Raw genomic sequence first — 25,246 nt, 5'->3', positions numbered from 1 at the left:
GTTTCTTTGTAGCTGAACTTCCTCCAAGGTAACTTCTTCTAACTGATCTTTCTACAGGGTGATTTGTTTGTAGCTGAACTATCTACAAGGTAATTTCTTCTAGCTGATCTCTCTACAGGGTGATTTGTTTGTAGCTGAATTCTGTACAAGTGATTTGTTTGCAGCTGAGCTCTTTACATAATGGTTTCTTTGTAGCTGAACTCTCTACAGGGTGGTTTCTTTGTAGCTGAACTCTCTACAAGGTAACTTCTTCTAGCCGATCTTTCTACAAGGTGATTGAGTTTTTTGCAGCTGAACTCTTTACATGGTGGTTGCTTTGTAGCTGAACTATCTAAAAGGTGACTTCTTCTAGCTGAAATCTCTACCGGATGATTTGTTTGCAGCTGAACTCTCTACGTGGTAGTTTCTTTGTAGCTGAACTCTCTACAATGTGACTTCTTCTAGCTGAACTCTCTACAGGGTGACTTGTTTTTAGCTGATCTCTCTACAGGGTGACTTGTTTCTAGCTGAACTCTCTACAAGTGATTTGTTTGCAGCTGAACTCTCTACATGGTAGTTTCTTTGTAGCTGAACTCTCTACAAGGTAACTTCTTCTAGCTGATCTTTCTACAGGGTGATTTGTTTGTAGCTGAATTCTCTACAGGGTGATTTATTTGCAGCTTAACTCTCTACAAGGTGACTTCTTCTAGTTGAACTCTCAACAGAGTGATTGATTTTTTTGCAGCTGAACTCTCTACATGGTGGTTTCTTTGTAACTGAACTCTCTACAGGGTGATTTGTTTGTAGCTGAACTCTCTACAGGGTGATTTGTTTGTAGCTGAATTCTGTACAAGTGATTTGTTTGCAGCTGAGCTCTTTACAGAATGGTTTCTTTGTAGCTGAACTCTCTACAGGGTGGTTTTTTTGTAGCTGAACTCTCTACAAGGTAACTTCTTCTAGCCGATCTTTCTACAAGGTGATTGAGTTTTTTGCAGCTGAACTCTTTACATGGTGGTTGCTTTGTAGCTGAACTCTCTAAAAGGTGACTTCTTCTAGCTGAACTCTCTACAGGATGATTTGTTTGCAGCTGAACTCTCTGCGTGGTAGTTTCTTTGTAGCTGAACTCTCTACAATGTGACTTCTTCTAGCTGAACTCTCTACAGGGTGACTTGTTTTTAGCTGATCTCTCTATAGGGTGACTTGTTTCTAACTGAACTCTCTACAGGTGATTTGTTTGCAGCTGAACTCTCTACATGGTGGTTTCTTTGTAGCTGAACTCTCTACAAGGTAACTTCTTCTAGCTGATCTTTCTACAGGGTGATTTGTTTGTAGCTGAATTCTCTACAGGGTGATTTATTTGCAGCTTAACTCTCTACAAGGTGACTTCTTCTAGTTGAACTCTCAACAGAGTGATTGATTTTTTTTGCAGCTGAACTCTCTACATGGTGGTTTCTTTGTAACTGAACTCTCTACAGGGTGATTTGTTTGTAGCTGAACTCTCTACAGGGCGATTTGTTTGTAGCTGAACTCTCTATAGGGTGATCTGTTCATAGCTGAACTCCCTATAAGGTAACTTCTTCTAGCTAATCTTTCTACAGGGCGATTTGTTTGTAGCTGAGTTCTCTACAGGGTGATTTGTTTGCAGCTGAACTCTACATGGTAGTTTCTTTGTAGCTCTACAATGTGACTTCTTCTAGCTGAACTCTCTACAAGGTGACTTGTTTCTAGCTGATCTCTCTACAGGGTGACTTGTTTCTAGCTGAACTCTCTACAGGTGATTTGTTTGCAGCTGAACTCTTTACATGGTTTATTTCTTTGTAACTGAACTCCCTGCAAGGTGACTTCTTCTAGCTGATCTCTCTACAGGGAGATTTGTTTGTAGCTTAACTCTCTACAGGTGATTTGTTTACAGCTGAACTCTCTACATGATGGTTTCTTTGTAGCTGAACTCTCTACAAGGTAATTTCTTCTAGCTGATCTCTCTACAGGCCGATTTGTTTGTAGCTGAACTCTCTACATGATGGTTTCTTTGTAGCTGAACTCTCTACAAGGTGATTTCTTCTATAGCTGATCTTTCTACAGGGTGATTTGTTTGTAGTTGAACTCTCTACATGATAGTTTCTTCGTAGCTGAACTCTCTACAAGGTGATTCCTTCTATAGCTGATCTATCTACAGTTTGATTTGTTTGTACCTGAACTATCTACATGATGGTTTCTTTGTAGCTGAACTCTCTACAAGGTAACTTCTTCTAGCTGATCTCTCTACAGGACAATTTGTTTGTACTACTTGAACTCTCACATGATTGCTTCTTTGAAGCTGAACTCTCTACAAGGTGATTTCTTCTAGCTGATCTTTCTACAGGGTGATTTGTTTGTAGCAGAACTCTCTACAAGGAAACTTCTTCTAGCTGATCTCTCTACAGGGAGATTTGTTTGTAGCTGAACTCTCTATACATGATTTGTTTGCGGCTGAATTCTCTACATGATGGTTTCTTTGTAGCTGAACTCTCTACAAGGTAACTTCTTCTAGCTAATCTCTTTACAGGGTGAATTGTTTGTAGCTGAACGATCTACAAGGTAACTTCTTCTAACTGATCTCTCTACAGGGTGATTTGTCTGTAGCTGAGCTCTCTACAAGGAAACCTCTTTTAACCGAGCTCTGTACAGGGTGAATTGTTTGTAGCTGAACTATCTACAAGGTAACTTCTTCTAGCTGATCTCTCTACAGGGTGATTTGTTTGTAGCTGAATTCTGTATAGGTGATTTGTTTGTAGCTGAGCTCTTTACAGAATGGTTTCTTTGTAGCTGAACTCTCTACAAGGTAACTTCTTCTAGCTGATGTATCTACAGGGTCACTAGTTTGTAGCTGAATTCTCTACATGGTGGTTTCTTTGTAACTGAACTATCTATAAGGTGACATCTTCTAGCTGATCTTTCAACAGGGTGATTTGTTTGTAACTGAACTCTCTACAAGAAAACTTCTTCTAACTGATGTCTGAACAGGGTGAATTGTTTGTAGCTGAACTCTCTACAGGGTGATTTGTTTGTAGTTGATCTCTATACAGGTTACTTATTTCTAACTGATCTCTTGAATTCTGTTCAGGGTGACTGCTCTGTTAGGATGACTGCTCTATTAGAGTATCTCGATCTCGCACTTGCTACACCAAGTTGGATTTCGTGTTATAACTCCGTGGCTTTAAGTCTGATTTTTCTACACCATTGAAGAGCCTTTCTAAGATGATAGCTCCATCTGTACAGCGATTTTCAAAGCATTACCCCAAGTGGTTTATCTGGTAGGCGTGGCAAGCCTAATAATAATAATAATGATAATAAAAATTAGCTAATCTCGATTGCGTAATTGTTACACACTGTTGATTTTTTCGCTGTATCTTCCTGGTTTTTAGCTCGATTTCTTTCAAACCACAAAAGGTTTGAGGTTCAATGGTTAACCTATTCACCCACCGATTTTCAGCTTCTTCCCATACGCGGTTTACCCTGTAGGCGTGACAACATATTGGTGTTATTTTTCGTGCATAATCGCTCATAACTCTTTGCCTGTTTACGGTATTCCAGCCAATGTTGGTACAGAGATGCGCCTTTATACCCCCCTTCTGTGTGCCAAATTTCAAGGCAATCGGATAACGCGTTCGCGTTTTATAGCAGTTTTTGTAAGTGTGCGAAAAGAGGAAGAAAAATAAGAAGAAAAAAAAACGAAGAAACTAAGCCAATTTTTGAAGTCGCATATCTCAGGAATGCCTGAAGCGATTTCGCTCAAATTTGGAATGTGGAGTACTGAAGTTGGAGGGAATGTACACAGCAAAATTTGTCTTGTTTCATCAAGGCAGCACAGAGCTACGGAGGTGCGAAAATTGCGTTTTCTTTCTTCCTGTCAATATACTCACGGGGTTGCGCGCCGGTTTCTTGGGCCGCACGACACACGGTAGTGTGTCTTGATTGGTAATCTCCACTGCCATAGGAGCCAAACTTTGATAGGTAGTCTCCTTGAAGAGTAAACTTCTTCACCACGTGATCATAGTGGTCACTGATTGCTATTTCATTGTGATAACTCACCAATACTGCAAGGCACCATGAAGGTATTGTGAGGCTGATTTTGGTGTGATATTTTTGGCCAGAAAAGCACAAGCCTTCATGATCTACAATATACAGTACTATCATACTGCTTGATAATTTGCATGACCACACTTGTCACTTAATGCTGCAGCCATTTCTTGACCACCAACTTTTATTCACAACCTTTTCACCCAAGTTATTTTTGGGGGCTTCACATTTTTCACAGCTTGGCTGCTTTGGTACATATGTGCTTGGATTCTTTCAAAGCCCTTGAAGCATATATGAAAAAGTTTCCGAATTCCAGTGAACCAAATTGTAAGCTGACATTGATACACGTTTCTGTTGAAACACTTTAGCACAATGATCAGACTACACTCAAGACATGCACACAACCCAAAAACCTATGATTGCAGACTTGGTCCACAAAGTGCATCATGGTAAAGATGTCAAATCTACTAACAGTTTCTGCACATGCTACATTCCCTGCAATTTCAGTGGTTGAGACTTACCATCATTGCTTACTACAGCATACAGTTTTGAGTATTTAGACAAAGGGTTGTAGTACAGCTGATACTAAAAAGAAAAGCTAGTAACTGTTAGTTTACTCTGATTCGTAAAACTTAGACCAACTAATAACTGTTAGTTTACTGTGAAGTAAATCTTAGAAGTAAACCAAAAGGTAATCCACAGTGTCCCATCCGTTAGTTTACAGTTAGATTACTTACAGGGTAACTAACTGTGAAAATGGTAAAACAGCTTTCTTAATGTGGTTTCAGGCATCATGGATCAGCCAGTCAGTGATGGAAAGTGGGAACTAGTGTTTCAAGGCTACTTTATCAAATGTGACTGGGTCTGCAAATATACACTGTGAAAAAAGAAGGATATAAGATGGTATTTCCAGTGGCTTATTGAATACAAAAAAGCTTGGTATAACCTGTATTATACTAACAATCCCACATAAGGCTTTAGTTAATGTGTTAAACATACTGAAACCATATATGTGATGGTATAGTGTGGGCATTATATCAGATATAAGCTACTTCAAGCATTGTGGTAATTAAACTGAAACCATACATGCAATAGTATAGTATGCATTATACTAAAGTATAAGATGAGTATAATACAGGATTTATATTAAGGCTTATTTGTATTCAATAAGCCACTGGAAATACCATATTATATCCCACCTTTTTCACAGTGATAGAGCATGTGGGCACAAAATATACCCCATCATGTAACAAGTCATACCTCAGTACCAGTATTGATTATTGGCATTCTGAAACCTGTATGAATTGCTTAATACCTGCTGAAAATTTCAAAGCCATATTGTAAATTATTGTACAAAAAAGTTATGGAAAATCAGTGTGAAAAAGTAGGCAAATTTTATGTGCCCACATGCCCTATTTTTGCAGGCCCAATCACGAATAGCCCCTAGTGTATGCAGTACTTATTATATTATTATATTATATTTATTACTGTGCAGCAATCAAGATTATAATGCACAGGTGTGATCATAAAAGTTACTTAAGTTATTACAAAACTCATTAGGGGTAGAGGAATTAATTACATCAGCAGGGAGTTGGTTCCATAATTTGATGGTTGATGGGAAAAAGGAAAATTTGTATGCATCAATTAGAGTCATTGGTTGGTGATAGTAGCCACTCCTTAAACTTGAAAGTTTAGGGGTAAGATCATCTGTAGGCACAATCAAATATCCGTTAATTATTTTGTAAAAAGTACTTAATTTAGCTTGGGTTCTTCTTGCCTGTAACAATGGTAGATTAAGAGAAGACAACATGTTAGTAACATTTGAATATCTTGAAAAGTCATTAAAGCAAAATCTAGCAGCAGTTCTCTGGATTGATTCTAGCTTGTTTATATTCAACAAGGTGTGGGGATCCCAAGCAGACGCAGCATATTCAATGATTGGACGAACCATAATCTTGAAACAATTACATTTAATGTGAGTAGGACATCCGCGTAAGTTACGATACAAAAAGTTGTTTACTTGTTTGGCCTTGTTGGTAATCTTTTGGACATGCTCATTCCATGAAAGGTTGCTTGAAATTGTTACGCCAAGGTATTTGGTATGAGCAACTTGGGAAATAGGTACAGCTTCAATGCAGTAATTAAAGACAATGGGATTTTTCTTATTGGTAACTCTCAAGAATTCACATTTGCTGGGGTTAAACTCCATCTGCCAAATACGTGCCCATTGTGTGAGAGCATCTAGGTCTTCTTGTAATGCATGACAATCAGATTCAGATTTAATGTACGAGTAGAGTAATACATCATCGGCATACAACTTTACTTTAGAGCGTACTCGAGAAGGTAAATCATTTATATACAATAGAAAGAGAAGTGGGGCTAGCACTGTGCCTTGAGGAACTCCCGATGATACTGGGGTTGGATGGCTCTTTTGGTTATCTAGTATGACATATTGTGATCTATCGGTTAAGAAAGATTTAAGCCAAAGTAGTAGTGCTCCATGAATTCCATAATGGTGAAGTTTTTGGAAAAGGCGTGCATGAGGTACCTTGTCAAAGGCCTTACGAAAGTCTAACAGGAGGACATCACATTGACTCTTCTCATTAAGGCACTTGGCAAAATCATTAATGGCGGTGATCAGTTGTGATTCACAGCTTCGTTTCTGTCGAAATCCATGTTGCCCATCACATAAAACTTCATGGTACTGTAAGTGTTTGGTAATGCTGGAATATACAATATGTTCTAAGATTTTACAGCAAATACAAGTTAAGGATACTGGCCTATAATTGCCTGGATCGGATCTGGCACCTTTTTTAAAAATTGGGACAACTGCTGCTGTTTTCCAAATGCTTGGTAAAACAACTTGGTCTAATGATGCTTGAAAGATAACAGTAAGGATTGGTGCAATCTCATATGCAACTTCTTGTAGGAAACGTGTTTGAAGGTTATCAGGTCCAGGTGCTTTGTTCACTTTGATGTTAGATAATAGCTGGGCTACACCATCTGAATGCACTACAATCTGTGGAATACTAGATAATGTTTCACCACTTAGGTCTGGGATATGAGATGTATCTTCTTGGGTAAACACGGATGAAAAGTAGTCTGCAAGTAAATCTGCCTTTTCCTGTGAGTCAGTGTAGGTAGATCCCTGATGTTTCAGCGTACTGACTCCTGTGTGATCTAGTTTTTTGCTTTTAATATATGACCATAAACGTTTGGTGACAACATTATTATTAGGATCAATGAGATTGGCTACATACTGGTTAAAGCATTTGCGGCATTCATACTGACACTGTCTTTTAATATCCTTATATTTAGCCCAGTCATATTCTGTATTAGTGGCACGGGCATGATTGTAGGCACGTTGCTTTTTACGGGTTAGACGCTTGATGTGGCTGTTAATCCAAGGCTGGTGGTGCTTAGTTGAAGACAGTTTGGTCGGAACCAGATCCATGCAAGTATTACAAATGGACATAAAATCATTCCAGAGAATATCAACTGATGTTGACGTTGAATGTGTACTGACAAAATGTTGACAAAGTGACTGAGCAGTTTGCCTAATAAGATTAAAGTCTGTATGGGACCAAAGATAGATAGTTCTTCTGGTAGGTGGTGGCAGGTCTGCTGTTATGGATGAGGTGACACGTACTACTTCATGATCACTGATTCCATCAACTACATTGCAGCTTTCTAATAAACCTGGTCTATCAGTTATAAAAATTTCTAAAGTGTTTGAGCCTCGTGTGGGAAAATCTACCATTTGGGAAAGAGCATTTTTATCTAAGAAATCCAAAAAAATATTCAAATTTAATGAGTTAGAGTGACCTGCAATGCTACCATCGCACCACTTGATATCTGGAAGATTGATATCACCACCAATCCAAAGAGCAGCATTAGGGAAGCTGCTTCTGATGTTCGTGAGCTGCTGACAAAGATTTTCCAGGTAAAGTTCATCACTTGATGGTGGACGATAGACTGAACAGGCAAGAACAGTACAGTGGTTGTTAAGGTTGATTTGGCATACTGTTAATTCACAATTTGTGTCAGTTAGAGTTACTTCATGAGTGATTAAGGTGTCACGACAGGCCAGAAAAACTCCACCATATCCATCATCACGATCTTGGTGGTACACAGTGTAATTTGGTGGAAATATTTCGCTGTTTGATATGCTAGGGTTTAGCCAGGATTCACATCCAAACACAATATCAGGGTGGTGCGAGTTTAGTAAATTTAAAAAAGATGCCTTTTTGGCTACCAAGGATTGACAATTAACCACTAGTGCAGAGAGTTGTGGAGATTTATCAGAGTGATTAGTAGGAGTTAAAGAAGGTAAATCACTTGAGGGGGTAGGGCAGTAATTATCAGTGCAGAGGGGACTCACGTCGGCCTCTGCACTATCTTTCCATTTTTTATCATGTATAAATTTCCTTCTTTATTCATATCTGCTAATTGTTGGCGCAATTCTTTGTGTCGCTTCTGTTCTCCAGGGGTAAGGTCAGGTGTAATGAATAGTTTTCGTACATATTCTGGGTTGCTTGATGATCTCAATTTGATCTTATTCTTCAGGATTGAGGACTTTTCTTGGGTTGAGCTGAGAGTTAACTTCAATAGACGTGGCTTGTCTGACTTCTTTCCCAGGCGAATAGCATTTGTAATGGATACTTGGGACCCCAGGTAGGTTTGAAATATTGAGCTACATTTCTTAATGTCTTCTTTCTTTCTATTGGCTCCCTCAGAAGCAGTGGGCTCAACCAGGTTATGCAGAATAACATTCAGTTGCCTTTTTTCTTTCTCCCTCTGTTCCACTGCCAAAGATGATGCTAAGCGTACAACTGATTCCTCAGAAATTGCGGTTGGTGTATGTGAAGATGTGGGATCTGTGTTGTTGGCAGATGAGGAATTGTTGGCTATTGCCGATGTGATTTCCTTGTGATATCCACCGAGTTGGGATTCAATGTTTTTAATTGCCTCAGAAAGTTTCTTTTCGGTGGATTGGACCTCTTGAAGTTTGCTTTCAACAGACTCCAGCCTAGTATCAACACACATAGGCGGCGGAAAGGGGGGGGCTAGGAGGCTAAAGCCCCCCCTCGGTCTGCTGAGGGGGGGCTTAGCCCCCCCTCAGAATGATATCACACCGAAATTATCTTTCTTGGAGTGGGGCTGAAAACCGTGATAAAGATTGAGATACTCTAATAGAGCAGTCACTCTAATAAAGTAGTCAGTGTGTAGCGAGCTATGAAAGGATTTTTATGTAGTTTATCAGCTAGAAATGGTAGCTGGTGAGGTGGAAAGCTCTTGTCAGTTGGTTGTGACCTTTTTTTTTTTTTTTTGGTCTCACCTTACCAAACTATAGAAATAAGTCTGGGTCAGCCCAGCCCAGCCCAGCCCAGCCCCCCCTCATATCAACTACTTCCTCCGCCGCTGTCAACACATACTTGCTCTTCAAAATATTGTAAGGCCATAGGCACTTTTTCAAGGCATGCTAAGCAAAAGAACACAATATTACCCACTACATTACTCAAAACACTACACTGATCAGGACTTATCTTGGCGCACACACTGTGCTGACGACTCTCGCACCAACAGCATTCAAATACGTCTTCAGTAGCCTTTTCTGAACAAACAATACAGTTCTCCGGGCTGTTCTTCGACGGCGATTCTGTTCTGGGGCGTTTAATTCTGTTCGCAAGCATGGTTTCTCCAATTGGCGCCCGGCATAGAGCTGAAAAGGACACACAAAACAACAGAAGGGTACGAATACAGCTGGCCTTTTAGGGTACCGTTAAAGCTGACACGGTACCACGTCGTTTAGGTCTGTCTTGAAGTTAAGACGAAGAAGATGTAGTGAAGGACGAAGTTGAGCTCCCCTAATTTTCGCGTTTTTTTTTTGTTTTTTTTTTTTTTTACTCGATCACAATGTGATTAGAGTAGTTAACCTATAGACCAAGGAACTCATTTCTCTTTATGAAGTGCCTGAAGGCCTTCTTTCAGACCAAGACACAAACTGATTGAGTCACTCGATGTGTGCAAGGCTGTGAATTATGAAGTTAAACACTACTGCATACCACCCTGAATGTGACGACCTGGTTAAGTGGTTCAACAGAACCCTCAAAGCAATGCTAATGCAAGCACGTCAGCAAATGTGGTACACAGTGGGATAATTATTACAACCAACAATGCCACAAGTGAAAAGCCCTCATATTTGCTCTCTTGGTATAGATTGCCGGTACCCAACTGAAGCTGAACTCATATATACCTCCTACTGAATGGAGTGCTATGGTAACACTTCTAGATGCTATTTTTGACTGAAGGGGGCAGTCAAAATTTAGCACTTTTAGGTGCCATAGCATTTTAGGTGCTACCATAGCACATCGGTTTTACCAGTGTGTACCTCCTACTGAATGGAGTCCTATCTCAGAGACAGATTACAAAGAAGAGTTATTTTTATCGTTGTCTTCAGCAAGACAACCTGCAGTAGAAACTATTCAAGAGGCTCAGCGAAAATACAAGGCTTGTCATGTTTGTAATGCATAAAAATGTAATCATTCATATCATAAGAGCTGCATGTGTTGTGTAGACAAACAAACGTATGGCAATAGATACCAAATATTTTGGGAATTTCCAATACAATGTAAGATAATAATTTATATCATTAGTCAGTGTCTTGAATTGCAACAAATTTGATTAAATAATCCCGGCAATAGGTGAGTAACTGTCTTAATGGGAGCACAATTTATTGTATAAATCTAAAACTGATTCTGGTCACAGATATTTGTTGCATTTCACAGAGTGAAAATGTGGTCACATTGGAAGGTTGGCTATGATCGATACATCATTCTAATACTGGTACTGATATTAATACTGGTATTGATACCGGCACTAACACTACAAGTGGCATCGATCAATTTATATTCATTTATCATGTATTATGCTTAGTACACATGCAAACATACACATACCAGACAAAGACATAATTATACAGTGAAGACATGTTTTAGCTACGTATGTACAGTTCCTACAGTTGCTGCCTGGTTTATATAAAGTCATCACTAGTAAGCCCTTCACGATACTCATTGTAATTGAAGGTGCGTTCAGGAATGTTAAACAACACAGTGTTTTCATGGGATGTCGTAGTGTAGAATTTGTTCATCAATTTGCCTTTGACCATTTGGAAAATGTCAATAATATTCCAGTGAAGGGCGAATGTGACAAAGTGATATAACACAATTACACTAAACTGAAGAAGTGCACAGCCAATCATGACATTTACAGTGATAACGATTGAAGTGTTATATAAAGCTGCAGCTGTGGTGTACAATATGGTAAGGTTTACTAACAAAATCAATTCTTGTATGTTTATTGATTTGTTCTTATTAGGGTGGATGTATCCATGAAATACAGTAAGTATTAAAAGACCAAATGTGGTGATAATTATAGTGATTTGTTGAGATAGTGCAGTTACAGCAAATAGCACATTTCGTACAATGATGTATATGGCACTCCAGTAATGGTGTTTAATTTTGTATGATCCTTGAAAGGCATCCAATAATGGAACAAATCGATAAACAGTCTTAAATCTCAACAGATATCTTGTAAACAGCAAGATGATGTTGAAAGGAATTAGTACTAAGAATAACAATGAACATGTGATAAACAGTATGGTAAACTTTGCACCAAACAATGGAACACTGGCATCAACAGACCATGCTACCTGTTGATGACCACTTGGTAGTTCAGTTATGGTAGAATAAGAGAACAACACTGTTGATACAGCTCTGAGGATACCTGTGTAGGATAGTAGGAACAATGTAGCTAGTACAGGAAGAGATCTAGTATATGTCCATCGTAGTATTCTAGAGGAATAACGACTTGCTATGATAATGAAAGTAGCTATCAATATCAGATACAATGGAAAAAATAACTGTAGCCACACCTTAGCATAACTGTCCATCCCATTGTAGTAACATGTTTCAATACCCAAATCTAAGTTAGTAAAAGAGATAAACACTTTAAGAGGCATAAACACAGTATCATTTACCAGAAAGACAGGGTCATTGATACTAACAATGTTAGCATAAAATATTATTCCATTGATAGTTCCATTAGTAACTGTGAGGTTGAGGAGGTACAGTAACACTACCAAAACAATTCCTGCCACTATTACTATGAGAGTGATAAGAATATGTACATTAGTACACTTCATACACCTTGATGATCCAAATACCATACTAAGTCCATGTTGACATTGTGAACATAATATACCACTTCTATTAAACTGACACTGTAAGTCGGGAGTAGCCAGATTCAAATGTGATGAGTGTGGTAAACAATAATCCATTGGGCAAATAGATATGAAATATGTTGTCATAATATCATTTGATATCGTATCACTCTTTATCCACCTGTTAGCAGGACGTTGGATAGTAGAGTCATCAATGTGGCACATTTTTATAGACAAATGATTGTTATTAAGAATGGGGTCACATTCACATATTCCATTGATTAAAACAAATCCAACTGGACATGGTAAAAGGTTTATGTGGAAGACATCATAGCGCTTATTTAAATCTGGTTGGGCTGTTAGGAACAATTCACATTCTTCATTAATAGTTGAAACAATGGTAAAGTTTACCACTTTACATTGTTTTGTTAAAGTGTTCACTAGCTCAGATTGATGAGCAATCTTACAAGCTGAGTTTGGTAAAGAAGCTGAATGTGTTTCTGCATATACAATGGAAGTTTCATTATTGTATGGCACAGACAAGCCTACTTGTAACCTCTGACCAGGATGTATAGGACCCAGTGTATCATGTGTACAATTGTGCTCACTAAACTGAGAACAATAGCATATTGTTGTGTGAGAGTGCAACTTTAATCCTTGGTCATAAATTTTGATTATCTGTTGATTTATTTCCTTAGGATGGTACACATGGAATGCTGCAAAAGGTAACCACCTACAGTGAGATGTGTAATAATTGAGAAAAAAATTTCCTATACTGTCTGGCGCATTACTCATATGTCTGTTATTAATGAAAATAATACAGAAATGGCTAGGTGAAACATTATTTGTGTTCTCTGCACTCATGTACTGAAACAGACATAGTGGGTTAATAGCATCATCTTCATTATCTTGCACTGAAATTGTTTGCTCAAATACATTTTGTACAAATGTTATATTAGCATGTTCTGCAACAATAATGTAGGGATATTGGTTTTGTAAGGAAATGATTTCAGTACAGTTGTTTAATGAAAATTCTACTCTGCTATAAAATGATATCCTACTAGATTGAAATGCTATAATACTTGCAGAATAAGCAGTGTTCTTACTGATGATGACTGTTCCATTGAATATAACGTCAACATCTTCAATATACATCAAACTGTTTAATTCAGGGATGCCAGCGAAAGTGGTAGCATTGTTGTATAAAATAGACACATTTTCACAAAAATAAAGTAATGCCTTGTGATCACCAGCACTTCTAATGCTTAGCTGTACACCACCATTTCCTTCCAGCTTAGAATTCTTTATAGTCATTATGCTAGGTAAGCCATGAACATAGGGTCTGGGAAGATATTTTTTTTTTACCACAGCATACAAAAGAATTGTATTAGCAACTTCAAAGCCATTTACTGGAGTAAATGGCAAATTGGAGAGAAAATAGCACTCAATAAAAGATATTGATGTATTAATGTCAGTAAATTTTATGTCCACAGCTGCTTTGTTGATTGTAAAATCATGTGAAAACTTGTTATTTTTAAAAGTAAATCTTTCAAAGAATAAATGTGAGAATTTATGTATTGGTGAGTGTAATTCAGTACTCAAAATAGGACGAATAGAAGACTGAACATTAATAATAATTGAATTTTGCACAATGACTGTAACTCCAAACTTACTTAATATCCCTATATGCATAGCTATAACATTAACTGCACTATGTAAAATCTTTTGATAGTATTCACAATTTATACCCCTAATGATAAGGCTGTTCATTACAAGAATGATATCTTGATTGTTTGTAATGCTTGGCATCTGTAGATCATCTGTGTATATAATAAGAATTCCATGCTGGATACTAAATTTATATGCCACTTTGTAATCTATATTAATGGTGATGTGGTCTAAGTAAGATTTTCCCATCATATTTTCTATATATAGCATTAAGTGGTTAAGTGTCACATGTTCAATGATACAAAATACACATGAAACAATGTAAATGATTGGCTCATGGTCATTGCGTTCAGTAGGATCACTGTATTCTAATACTAACTTAGCAATAGATACATTTGTACAGTCATCAAAAATGGCAAAATATGTGGACAATTTTATTACAACTGGGGACAAATCTTCTACCATGCCCAGCAAAGAGATGTTATGAGCATGCCTAACAACCATTTTGGTAACATTGTGCTCCCCAGGTAGGAAGCGATACTCAACATTTGATATGGTAGGCATAGAGTTGTCATTCTGCTGAAGATAATGACTGAATGTATCACATGGTTGAGATGGACAACTTGTGTTGGTTGAATCATTTGGCATTACATAATATATCTTAGTAGCATATGAAGAGATCAAAATACAATATAATACAATGGCAGTCCACTTCATAATACTGTACCTTGCACTATACGTAAACAATGAGTTAAAATGTTCACAGCTCCTGCAGATAGAGATATCTTACTATAATATATCAAGTAACTGGATTAAAACCATACAACATGTGACATATAAAAGACGTGTATACTACTAATAGCAGCCATATAATTATTCTGAAAGTCTTTGTCTATACGTCTAGATAAAAGTACTTTCATTAGTATTATACTCTCCAGCCCACTTGCTAGGTCAAGCAAAAACTTGACACACATATTCATAAACAGCTCAAGTGCTGACTTGCAAGAGACATCTCTTCAAACAAGTTATAGTGTATATGGCACATAATTGTGTGTATAAAAATTACTCCTGGGCCTGGCTATAGCAATAACAAGTTGTATATACATACACTTAATAGAAGTTTAGGCAGTAGTACATTTGACCTTCAGTGCTGGCCACTGTAAACAATAACAACAATTTGTCCATATCCATATCCTGTGACCAGTGGCAGAACAAGTAGTTGGTGGGCTGGCCAGAGTATAGAATCTCTGGCAGCTGGTCTTCTAGTTTAATGTAGGGCTTTAGTGGGATAGAATTAACAGTTAAACACTTGGTGTGAATTTCATTTGGGCATAATGTATTGCTTGGGCAACTTTGCTGGAATAGCTATATACTGAACCATAATTTGGACATTTTATATAATATAGCTCTTCTATATAGTACATGGAGACACTATTATCAAGCTAAAACAACTGATGCTGCTCTTCCTTAGAGATCACGAAAGTTGCACATGCACAGAATATTACATAAAGTGGTTGAGCTATAGGGCTGTATATGGCTATTCCTATATATTTAAAACAGTGAACACATATTTGTAACTATGTATAAACACAAGTGGAAGGCACTGTATGAGGAAACGTGATTATGGGGTCATTCCATGTCAACTCAACAAGGAAGTTAGGGTCACCTCTTGTATTTTCACAAAACTTGGTGTCTTTGTAGTACTTGTGGTGCTTATCATTCATGCAAATTTTTAGCTTCAGACATCTCATAGTTTCTGATTTATGACCATAAATATTTTGAACATTCCATGAATCGGTCTATTTCTACTCTCTAGTTATTAAATCGACCATAACTTCACACTGTGTAAATTTTAAACACAATTTTCAGTGGTGGAAGACTGATGATTGACCTTTCCAGTGATCCCTAAATTATGAGAATTCTACTTAATTATGGTTCAAAAGTACTTTATTGAAAACTTTAATTGTTTATATTTCAAAAATGCTGATTGAAATTCTTCAAATATTTGTGTGAATAATAATTGGGTCATGATGCTCTATGTTTGATAAACTTTTTGTGGTGGAACCACAATGGGCTCAAGAGATATAATGAACTATGTTGCTGTATGCAGTGGAATTTTATTGCTGTATGGGAGTGTACACCTCCAATAACCACTCCAACAAGGCCATGCCAAGTTTGTCTTACAGAGTGAAGGCGTCTAGGTACAGTGCAACCTGTGTTAGTGACCACCTGTATTGAAAGACCACCTACTTACTGCAGTTAATTTATATTTCTTTAATATTAATGTATAGAACCAAAACATCAACCCTTTCTAGAAAATCTAACAATTAGTGGTAACTGTATTACTTCAAGATATGCATTTGTACTGGCTATTCTGAAGTAGGGCACTCTCCTCTCTTTTTATAATTTATGAACTCTTGGTTGTATTGACATTCATTCTTGGCCACATGTGGATCATAATTTTGCCAGGGGGGGGGGGGGGACACACTGGTAGAAATGACTCCACAGTGTGTAAAGCACACTCTACAAAATGTGAATCATGAGCTTTCTAGGAGGTCTGGGGCATGCCTCCCACCCTCCCCCTTCTTAGAAATTTTGAAAAATTTATGTTTTTGGGATTGAATTTGGTGGCAATTTTGTCTAAAAGCATTTGTGAATGTTTACGAAAATTCAATGCTGGAAGCATGAATGCTACTGAGTTAGGTCTATATAGGCTGCTCTTAAAGGAATTTCAGAAATTGACATTTTGAGAATGATTTTGGTGGCAATTTTCAGTTTTTGGTTGAAGAATTTTAGTGAATGTTCTAATATTACTGGTCTACAACACAGAATTACAATAAGGTCTAAGCTATACTAAAGCACAAGAATTGCAAAACATTTAAACATAGATATTGCTGGCATGTGGTGTGCCAATGCATGAGCTTTCATCTCTAGAGAATTTCTATAGTCACATTAATTAGGGTGTGGATAGAGTCAGTAACTTAACTTAGAACAAGTGTTTCTTTGTTGTTTAAACTGATCAATGGTGTTTTATAATTATGCAATCTCTTGACTGTTTATTGCAGTACAGTGGAACCCCGGTTATCCAAATCCCATTGGGACCAGGCGTGGTGTATAAGCCTGAAAAGTCCATATCTCTGAAACTGTGTATAAATAACCTTACAAGATACTTATTAGAAATAGCAATATCATCAACCACCCTAATAGAACAGTCACTACTCTAATAGAGCAGTCATTTCCATGATTCAAACAGTTAAACAAGAATTCGGATAAGTGGGGTCCGGATAACTCAGGTTTTCCACTGTATATGACTGTTCTACTAGAACATCTCTATCTCTAGGCTCTAACCCATCTAGTTCCTCTTGTGGTATGCATAGTATGGATAGCAGTTTGCTAAACACAGATTTATATCATTATTATAGTTATAACTACATCAAAAATGTTTGAATTAAGTCTAAGGTGCCTGTAGTTATACTCAATGAGCAACACTGAAAATTAACACAGAAAATTTTTGGTAGAACCCCCTCCCTCACCCTTAAATCTGCCCCAGCTCTTTTTATTTCCAGTCACTTTTACTTTCTTGGATGTGCAAAGAACTCTGTGGTAAAATACAATCAGTATGACAACTAACTATAGTAAATTAATTTCAATAACATGTACATTCATATACATTCATAATTTCATGACCTTGTAGCTGTATAATGAGATGATGTGCAGCAAAGGAATAGTACAAATATGCTAATAACTAGAGTAATTGTACTTTCAAGTTGGCAGATCTAGAAGAATGTCCATCAGTAGTTTTTGGACTTTGATAAGTCTTTTATCAAACCATTCAGCATAGCTAGATTTCATTGTACCTACACCATGACTATCAATGTGTTATAGTATTAATTAGGAAGGTGGTGCATTGTTCCTATAAACTATAATGTATGGGTTAAAGAATAATGAGGAGTGACAGAATAGTTTATACTGTTATTTGTTTATTCTACATAGCAGTTGCATTATGGAGATTTGCTGGTGGTTTATACTGTTGTTGTACAGGGCACTTTCATCTTATGAGTTGAGATAGAAGATTGCCCAAAAGACTCAGTGGTATTGAAGTAGCTGGTACACTGTCATTGCACAGCACACTGAAAGGCTGTGCAATGTACCAGCCTTTTAGTCACACTGAACTTGGGAACACTGTCATTGCATAGAGAACTTTGAAATAATTATTAGATTAGTGAGGAATAACCCTCACTTGTGTATCAGGTTCGATCAAGTTAGCAATATAATTTGATCCTTGTTGTCACACTGCTAGTATAGTTAGCTAAGCATGCACCCTACTGTTACATTCTCACTAGGTACATTAATTTGTAGCTCTTTTTATCGTGTAGTATTATAGCAGACAGTTTGCAGTTCAGCTACCTGCTTATTGAACTACCAAGGCTATTATAGTATTTAAATCCCTATATAGAACATTATTCTTGATCAAGTTTCAAGCTACCCTGTGAAAATCAGTACTAGTGAAATAATTGCATAAAGTGGTATGGTTTTCGTGTCAATTATTAGAATTTTATATTTATTATATTTAATGGCTGCTACATACATATTTAATAGCCACACAACCAAGCAAAAATGTAACAGTATTAAAACTGGCATCCTTGCACTGCCTCAAGTCTAACACCAGTACCCATATTACATGATACAAGAGGCCATAGCAAGAGGTTTATACATCCAATGACAATAATTATCTCCATTTATATTCCTTCTTTCCCTCCAATATCAAACTCTGGAATTCTCCACCCCAGCACATGATTGACTCCATAAGGACATTGGACAATTTATGCAAATATTAGCTGGTCTATCAACAATTATTAATTAAGTATATATAGCTAATTGTAATTTGTTTGTTGTGATCTGTGCAACATAGTCTTTACAGAGGTCTGCTCAGTAATAATAATAATAATAACAATAGCATAAGGACATGGAGTATTTGGTTTATGTGCATTTGAATCCATGCAGTTTATGGGCCAACATGATCAATCCTCGCACTTATTAGTTAAGTACTTTGGGCTATAACACCTCTAACTTTAAAAACAAATATTATAAACTGTAATAGCTATTACCCAAATTTGTAAACTTGTTTGTAGAGTTTATTTCAACAAGTCAGAAGGTTTCAGTTCCTGTTACAGTATATGCTATGAGTATTGTTACTGTACATTTCACTTTCAATAGAAACAAACTTTAAGTGACAATTAATGTTATAGCAACATATATGAACAGGTGGAGTTGTTTATAGTGTATACAGAATATTGAAATCATACCTCCCATCAACTATACAATAATACATATCATTGTGTGCTGACCGCAGATACAGTATCAAGGTGAATAGCTACTTGTTTAATGAACAATTCGCTGGTAATATTTTTGTGGGTTAAGCTGTCCACAAAAATAATGATATATGATATATATGATATATATGATATATGATATATATATATAATTTTTTCAGGGCATATATATATGCATATTATTTCATTAAATATTTTATTTTATTGTTGCTACATATAATCTATTGTTTACCTTTAATTTGTTACTTAAAAATGGATATTTATGCCTGGTGGCACTGAAGGAGTGTTGAGCAGACAATTACAATCAGATGAGCTCAAGAAGTACATTGTAATGATTGCTCAAACAGAGGAAGACCTGGAGAATGTTGATACAATAACATTGAGGGAGGTAGGAAAGAGATATAATAACTGTAGAGAAAGTAATGTTTCAGTTTGCAAATTAATGTAAACCTACATGGCTGTAACTTATAGCAATATTAGACATGCTATACTCTAAGACTGATGTGCATAGCAATTAATTGTGCAATATTTGTTTTAAAACTGCAGTTTGCTGAATCTTTGCTATTGGATGAGGCATGCACATTGCCTAATGAGATGAGGTAGGAAAACATAACATGGCAGAGATTTTATGGTGAGTTTATGAGTTCTAATGAATAATTCAGTAATGAGTGTATATTATCTAGCATTGTTTAATTGTTATAAGTGTGTTGTATAGCTACTCACTACTTACTGTCATGCTTGCATGTGGATGGGAAGACAATGTGTTTAGCTACTCTTATCTGAATGTACTCTTTACCATCCACATTAATTTTTGCTGTAGGTCCAGTGTGATGAATGTGAGTGGTGCATGGTACTATTTACAGTATGTATAATCAAGAAAAGTACGTAAACAAGAAATTGGATCCTCAAAAGAAGAGTGTACATAGTATATCAAAATGCAAATACAGTGAGGAGCCATGCATGGCATGTTGCATGCACAACTGATGACATTTACGAAGTTCATTTTTCAAGTTATTAGCTTTGCACAAGCAGTATATGTATAATTCAGTTAGAACCTACTAGCTACCATGCACATTGTAATTGCTCTCCTCGCTTATTTACCTAATTGTGTTGTAAATTGTCATGCAGTTATCCACATTTATAATTGAGTATGAGACCATCTGCATGTTTCTGATAGCTATAGAGTAGCATACATACACAGCACCATTCATGTGAAGTTCTGCAGACAAAGTGAGATCATGTACATAAGATTTAGGTACATCAGTGTAGGACTATATAGTGGGAAATGCATGGGCATGGCAAGGATAAAATGCATGTGTGTGCTGATGAATAAATCTACATAGTTACAGCTCAGTAGTAAACAGATTATTATGTTGTGTTCTAAGTTATGTGACTGAATTTGACAAAACAAGGCTTCGACGCACAAAGCTTTGTTAGGAGATATGGCGATTTTAAGGAATCATTGTGTAATAACTTCCCAGTGCCTACAGCTGTGCTAACAAAATTTGTACCAATTGTTCATCTGTTCACTAGCTATCACTGAGTGGGTGTATACATTTCTGATACCCAAAATTTGCCCTGCTTTTTTCGAGCGGGTAATAATGTCACAGGTGATAGTAATATAGGGTGGGAGGGTGGGGGTGGACGGTGCTCTTAATATACGGGTATAAAATGAAGTAAGAAGACGATTGGAAACCAGAGGCCAAGTTTGGGCTCTCCATTGCCCTCCATGGCCCTCACATTACTCCAAATTGACTGAGAACACTATTGGCGAGCTCTCTGTGAAGTCCCAGCTCACTACACACCATTATCACAAAGCCATGGCCATTTAATGGTGCCAATCTCACACTCGTGGCTTTGACAGGGTCGGAAGAAAGCTGCTACAGAAACCAGACTTGCCAGTGCTAAAGGAAGTACAGTGTGAAATATGATAGTGTATTAGACCAGCAATCCATTTCTGGTAAAATCGTAAGTTTGATTTTGTGTGTGTGGAAGCCTTGTTATATGAAATCCGGTCACATATATACCTTCTATGGTCCGATTTACACTGTCGCATGAGTAGAAGGTAGGAAGTGACGTACTGGGTCACATTTTCCGTTTTGCACTGCAGATGTGTTGGAAAGATATAGAAATCCTCGGTACAGTAAATTGCAAGACGGTTGTCTGTGACAGCTCTTTTCGCTGGTGATATCACGTGAGAAACAGCCAAACAGATACTTCGTAAGCATTTGGAAAAGTCTGACCTCCTATCATTGGTTAGTCTCAGCCTAGACCCCACCCACTTCGTGGAGTACTCAACGCAATGGGTGGGGCCTGGGCACGAGACTAATCATTGGTTGGTTTTCACGTGAGTCGCATTCAGAGTTTTGTACGACTGACAACCGACACGCAAATCATTGCTGGGGCGGTTTTAGGGTGGTTTCAGAACCCCCCTCTGAACAAGCGCGCCCCTACGATTCGTCTGGGAGACAAAAATTACAAAGAGTTATACATTTTACGGCCTTTTCTATTGATACTTTTACCTTTGAAATCACGTTCACAGCGTTGAAAAGCACGTAGTTAGGGTCCGCAACGTGAAAAATGAAGTTGCAAGAAACAAATCCCCGACTATCGTAGTATGTTACCCTTAGTGTCCCATCACTAATACTACACTTGGTTTGGAACTGAGTTCCCTTGTTGGAGCAACACGCGGATTTTAATATCTCACGTGATTGATATTTATTCTGTGCGCTCCAAAGAAGACGTCCAGAGCTCCCAGATTCTGAGTGTGATATCAAGTGTTGTTGGCCTACCAAACCTTGCATAGAAGTGAGTAAACTTTGCCTGTGTTTTCCACGGAGGCTGATTTTCTGCGAATGGGTCGAGAAAATTTTTCGTTCGAGGTGCTCTACCAGCCAAGAGAAGAGAAGCCAATCCTATCACATAAGATGGTAATGAAGTTGGATGTATAAGTATTCTACTCACCAAGTTTGAAAGAGCTGTGACCTTTCTAACAATCTGGCTGGCAGAGATGAAATTTTCAGTGCAATGATCTTCAATGATTTTGGTGGGTTGCCTCCTTCCTATTGTTACAAACTGTCTTCCTAGGAGCTTTAAATCAGAAGGAGATCCAGAAGAACATCTGAGGTTTCTAAGAAGTGGTGAAATCCTTGACTTTTAAAGTTAAAAAGCAAGTAGGTCATTGCAAGCTACTACTCTAATAGAACATTCACTCTATTAGAACAACCATGACATTTGCCATCTACTATTGGTTGTGTTAATTGAACAGCTGTAGACAAGTTGCTTAAGTTAATAAAAGTTGTACAGTCATCATAATATTTCTGTATAAATAATATAGATACAGATCAAAGGCCTTGTGTATGTATGTATGTATTTATAATTTTATTATTGGTACTGGGCAGACCTCCATTAGGGAGAATAAAGCACAGATACACACAAGAAAACATACATTAGCACAAAGCATACAACATTTTAGTCTATAGCTGGGATGTATGCGTGTGTATGTGCGTGCGTGTGTGTGGCTATATGTATGCATGTATGTATGTCAACAATCCTGCATAACCTAGCTAGCAACTTCTTTAATGAATGTTTAGGGCAAAGGCTATAGCTTTAAATCACACTGAAGAACACAACTGTATGTATAATCTGCAATGTTTGAGGTATATTGCACTTTGACATCCTCATGCAGTGTGGTTGGGAGATTTTTGTACAAGTAGTCTTCCAGAGATGGCATCCCAGACATCCTGCAATGTACATGATGATAGAATCGCTGCTAGTTTTCACTAATTGTTGACATGTGTAGTTAGTTATATACGCACTTAGTTATAATTGTAGGAGTGCATCTAGCTATAGTTTCATTTGAAACAATGTGGTATATACTTTTAAAAGTTACACAGTGTTAATTAAAATTTCCATTTTGTCATTAGCACTCTCAATCAAGGTGTTAAATCACAAAAGTCTTCTAGGATGGAATTCCAGACCCCTGCCATGTAGTTGATTTCATGCTAGGACCAGCACACTAAGTGTTGCACTTCTCTGTTGTACACTCATCATCTCACTCACATTACCTTGGAAAGCAGTCACCAAAACTGAATCGTCCATGATAGCTGTGAATCTAATGATAGTTCATGGAATGATTGGCAGTATGATTTTAATGCAGGAATAGTAAGGATGGACGAGACACCTTTATTTATGGAGGTGAGGGGGGATGGGGTCTAGATTGATGATGCCATGGTCTAGCTGTAAGTTGAAGACCAAAAAAGGTCAGTACCTGCTGGCAATAGTTGCCCTTCACCAACTAGACTATATCTCCTTATTTATAATTGCATACGTAGCTTGCTGCACTGCTCCTCTAATGGCTCTAAGAATATTATGACTGCTCTATTAGAATATCTCAATCTTGACTGCTCTATTATAGTATTTCAAATTATTGATGCTATTGAGCTAAGCTCTCCATCACAGTTACAGATAATTTTAGGGGGAAAACCCCCATAATTTGTTTACAGGGGCTACAGCTCCCCTTTTCCCTTGACTGGAATAGATCGTTTTACCATAAAGTTGTGTTAACAACTTTCAAGTGTAGCACAATATATAAGCATATACTAAGCTTGTAAGTATGAGCATAAGTAAGCACGTTTATCACTGCAAAGACTCCTTCCTAATTAACTCTATAATAATTATCTATATTCAGTAGTTGCATTGTGCTCAAAAAGTAGACAAATTGCCAGGTCTTTCATTCCTTATTCCAACTCCTGCATCCATTTTCCACACCCTATAAAGGTATACAGTGAGACGTACCGTACATTAACCTACCTGCATGTTAGATCACTTCAAAAACAAAATTAATTGTGTGATTAGTCTATTACATTACACACAGGTATTTTACAGTACAATATCCATGGCAGACAATAAACAAATCATACATGTGTATGACCATATGCTTAAATAAATAAACACAATCATCAGTTTCTTATCCATCAATACGCTAAATATTGTGCAAGCTCAATCGCCAATTATTTCTTTACAAACTAGTTAGCTGAATTGATACCCCAATGATTTGTATGCTTTTTAGTCTGCTCTAGCAGTGCATTTATTAACTTTGATGACAGCTTCTTACAGCTGCACTCAACAATCAATGGAACAAAAAATCGTTGATATGATAAGGGAAACAATGACATAGCTATAGGCAGAGATGTAAAATTAATAGATTTAGATGAACAGGAATTTGGCTTTATTAAAGCAGATAACATTGCAGATTGATGAGTATTTTCAAGATAAGTTTGTTATTTTGAATGGGTGTTGTAACTGTTGTTATACAGAGCAGTCCAATGTATATGGACCTGTGACAAGCATAAATCAATACAACAGGTTAAATGTATTCTTTGGACAATAAAGTACACTAACGTGTTCAAGGAAGTATTCAACCACGCACATCTCCTTACATTTAACTATCAAGTGCTTGCAATTGAATGTAAAAAGTTCCACTTTAATTAGCCCATACATACACAGATTCCATCTGGATGCATGCCCCAGGGCTCTGAGACAGTACTTTGGGTGGCCATTTTCATTTTAAAAATTAAGCAGCTACTAACAGTTGTGATTAATCTTTTGTTACAAGAATTGACCACCAAAACTGGGGGACCATGGCCTTGCGGTTCCCTGCCCTATTTCACTACCTGTGCAAAACATGATAAAAGGGCACTGTAAAAACATGTGTAAAATACTGGTCTACTACACCTATAAAGTAATAGACTACTCACATTGAGAAATAAAACTGTGAAGCTCTGCTTTACCTCTATCTCAGTCATGAATCAATAATTTCACAAACTCATAGGCCATATACACAGCAGCATTAGGGTATTATGGCTATACCTACATTACTGAGTTGTTATTTGCTTAGGCAGTTGCACGAGATACATAATTATTATTGTTAATTTTTGTATAGAAAGCCAGGTATATGTAAAATGTGAGATTACCTGAGCTGGTT

General features: G+C 37.2%; 1 protein-coding gene and 1 long non-coding RNA gene across 2 annotated transcripts; one reads left to right on the top strand and one right to left on the bottom strand.

Annotated features, from left to right (window-relative positions):
• Nucleotides 1-11,026: 11,026 nt before the first annotated feature.
• LOC136253256 (uncharacterized) lies at nt 11,027-13,730 on the bottom strand. Its single transcript, XM_066045894.1, has 2 exons — nt 11,824-13,730; nt 11,027-11,664 (listed from the first exon to the last, which is right to left on the bottom strand). The coding sequence occupies exons 1-2, from the start codon at nt 13,571-13,573 to the stop codon at nt 11,072-11,074; spliced, it is 2,343 nt and encodes a 780-aa protein (XP_065901966.1). The 5' UTR covers nt 13,574-13,730; the 3' UTR covers nt 11,027-11,071.
• A 5,789-nt stretch (nt 13,731-19,519) lies between these two features.
• Nucleotides 19,520-20,409, top strand: LOC136254700 (uncharacterized). The gene is made up of 3 exons (XR_010700692.1): nt 19,520-19,648; nt 19,807-19,891; nt 20,081-20,409. It is a non-coding gene; the product is annotated as an uncharacterized lncRNA (long non-coding RNA).
• Nucleotides 20,410-25,246: the final 4,837 nt, after the last annotated feature.

This window comes from Dysidea avara, chromosome 4 (genome assembly GCF_963678975.1).
Source record: "Dysidea avara chromosome 4, odDysAvar1.4, whole genome shotgun sequence".
Taxonomy (NCBI): Eukaryota; Metazoa; Porifera; class Demospongiae; order Dictyoceratida; family Dysideidae; genus Dysidea; species Dysidea avara.
Note: the sequence above shows the minus strand (reverse complement) of the source record. Positions and strands in the feature narration are given on the sequence as shown.

Bases quoted from the DNA above. Each gene is read 5' to 3' on its own strand.
- LOC136253256 (XM_066045894.1), bottom strand. From the start codon at position 13,573: ATGACTATAAAGAATTCTAAGCTGGAAGGAAATGGTGGTGTACAGCTA. The intron at 11,665-11,823 runs GTATCCTCAGAG...TGTTATTCTTAG, and splicing joins GTTCCTACTATCCTACACAG to TACTAATTCCTTTCAACATC.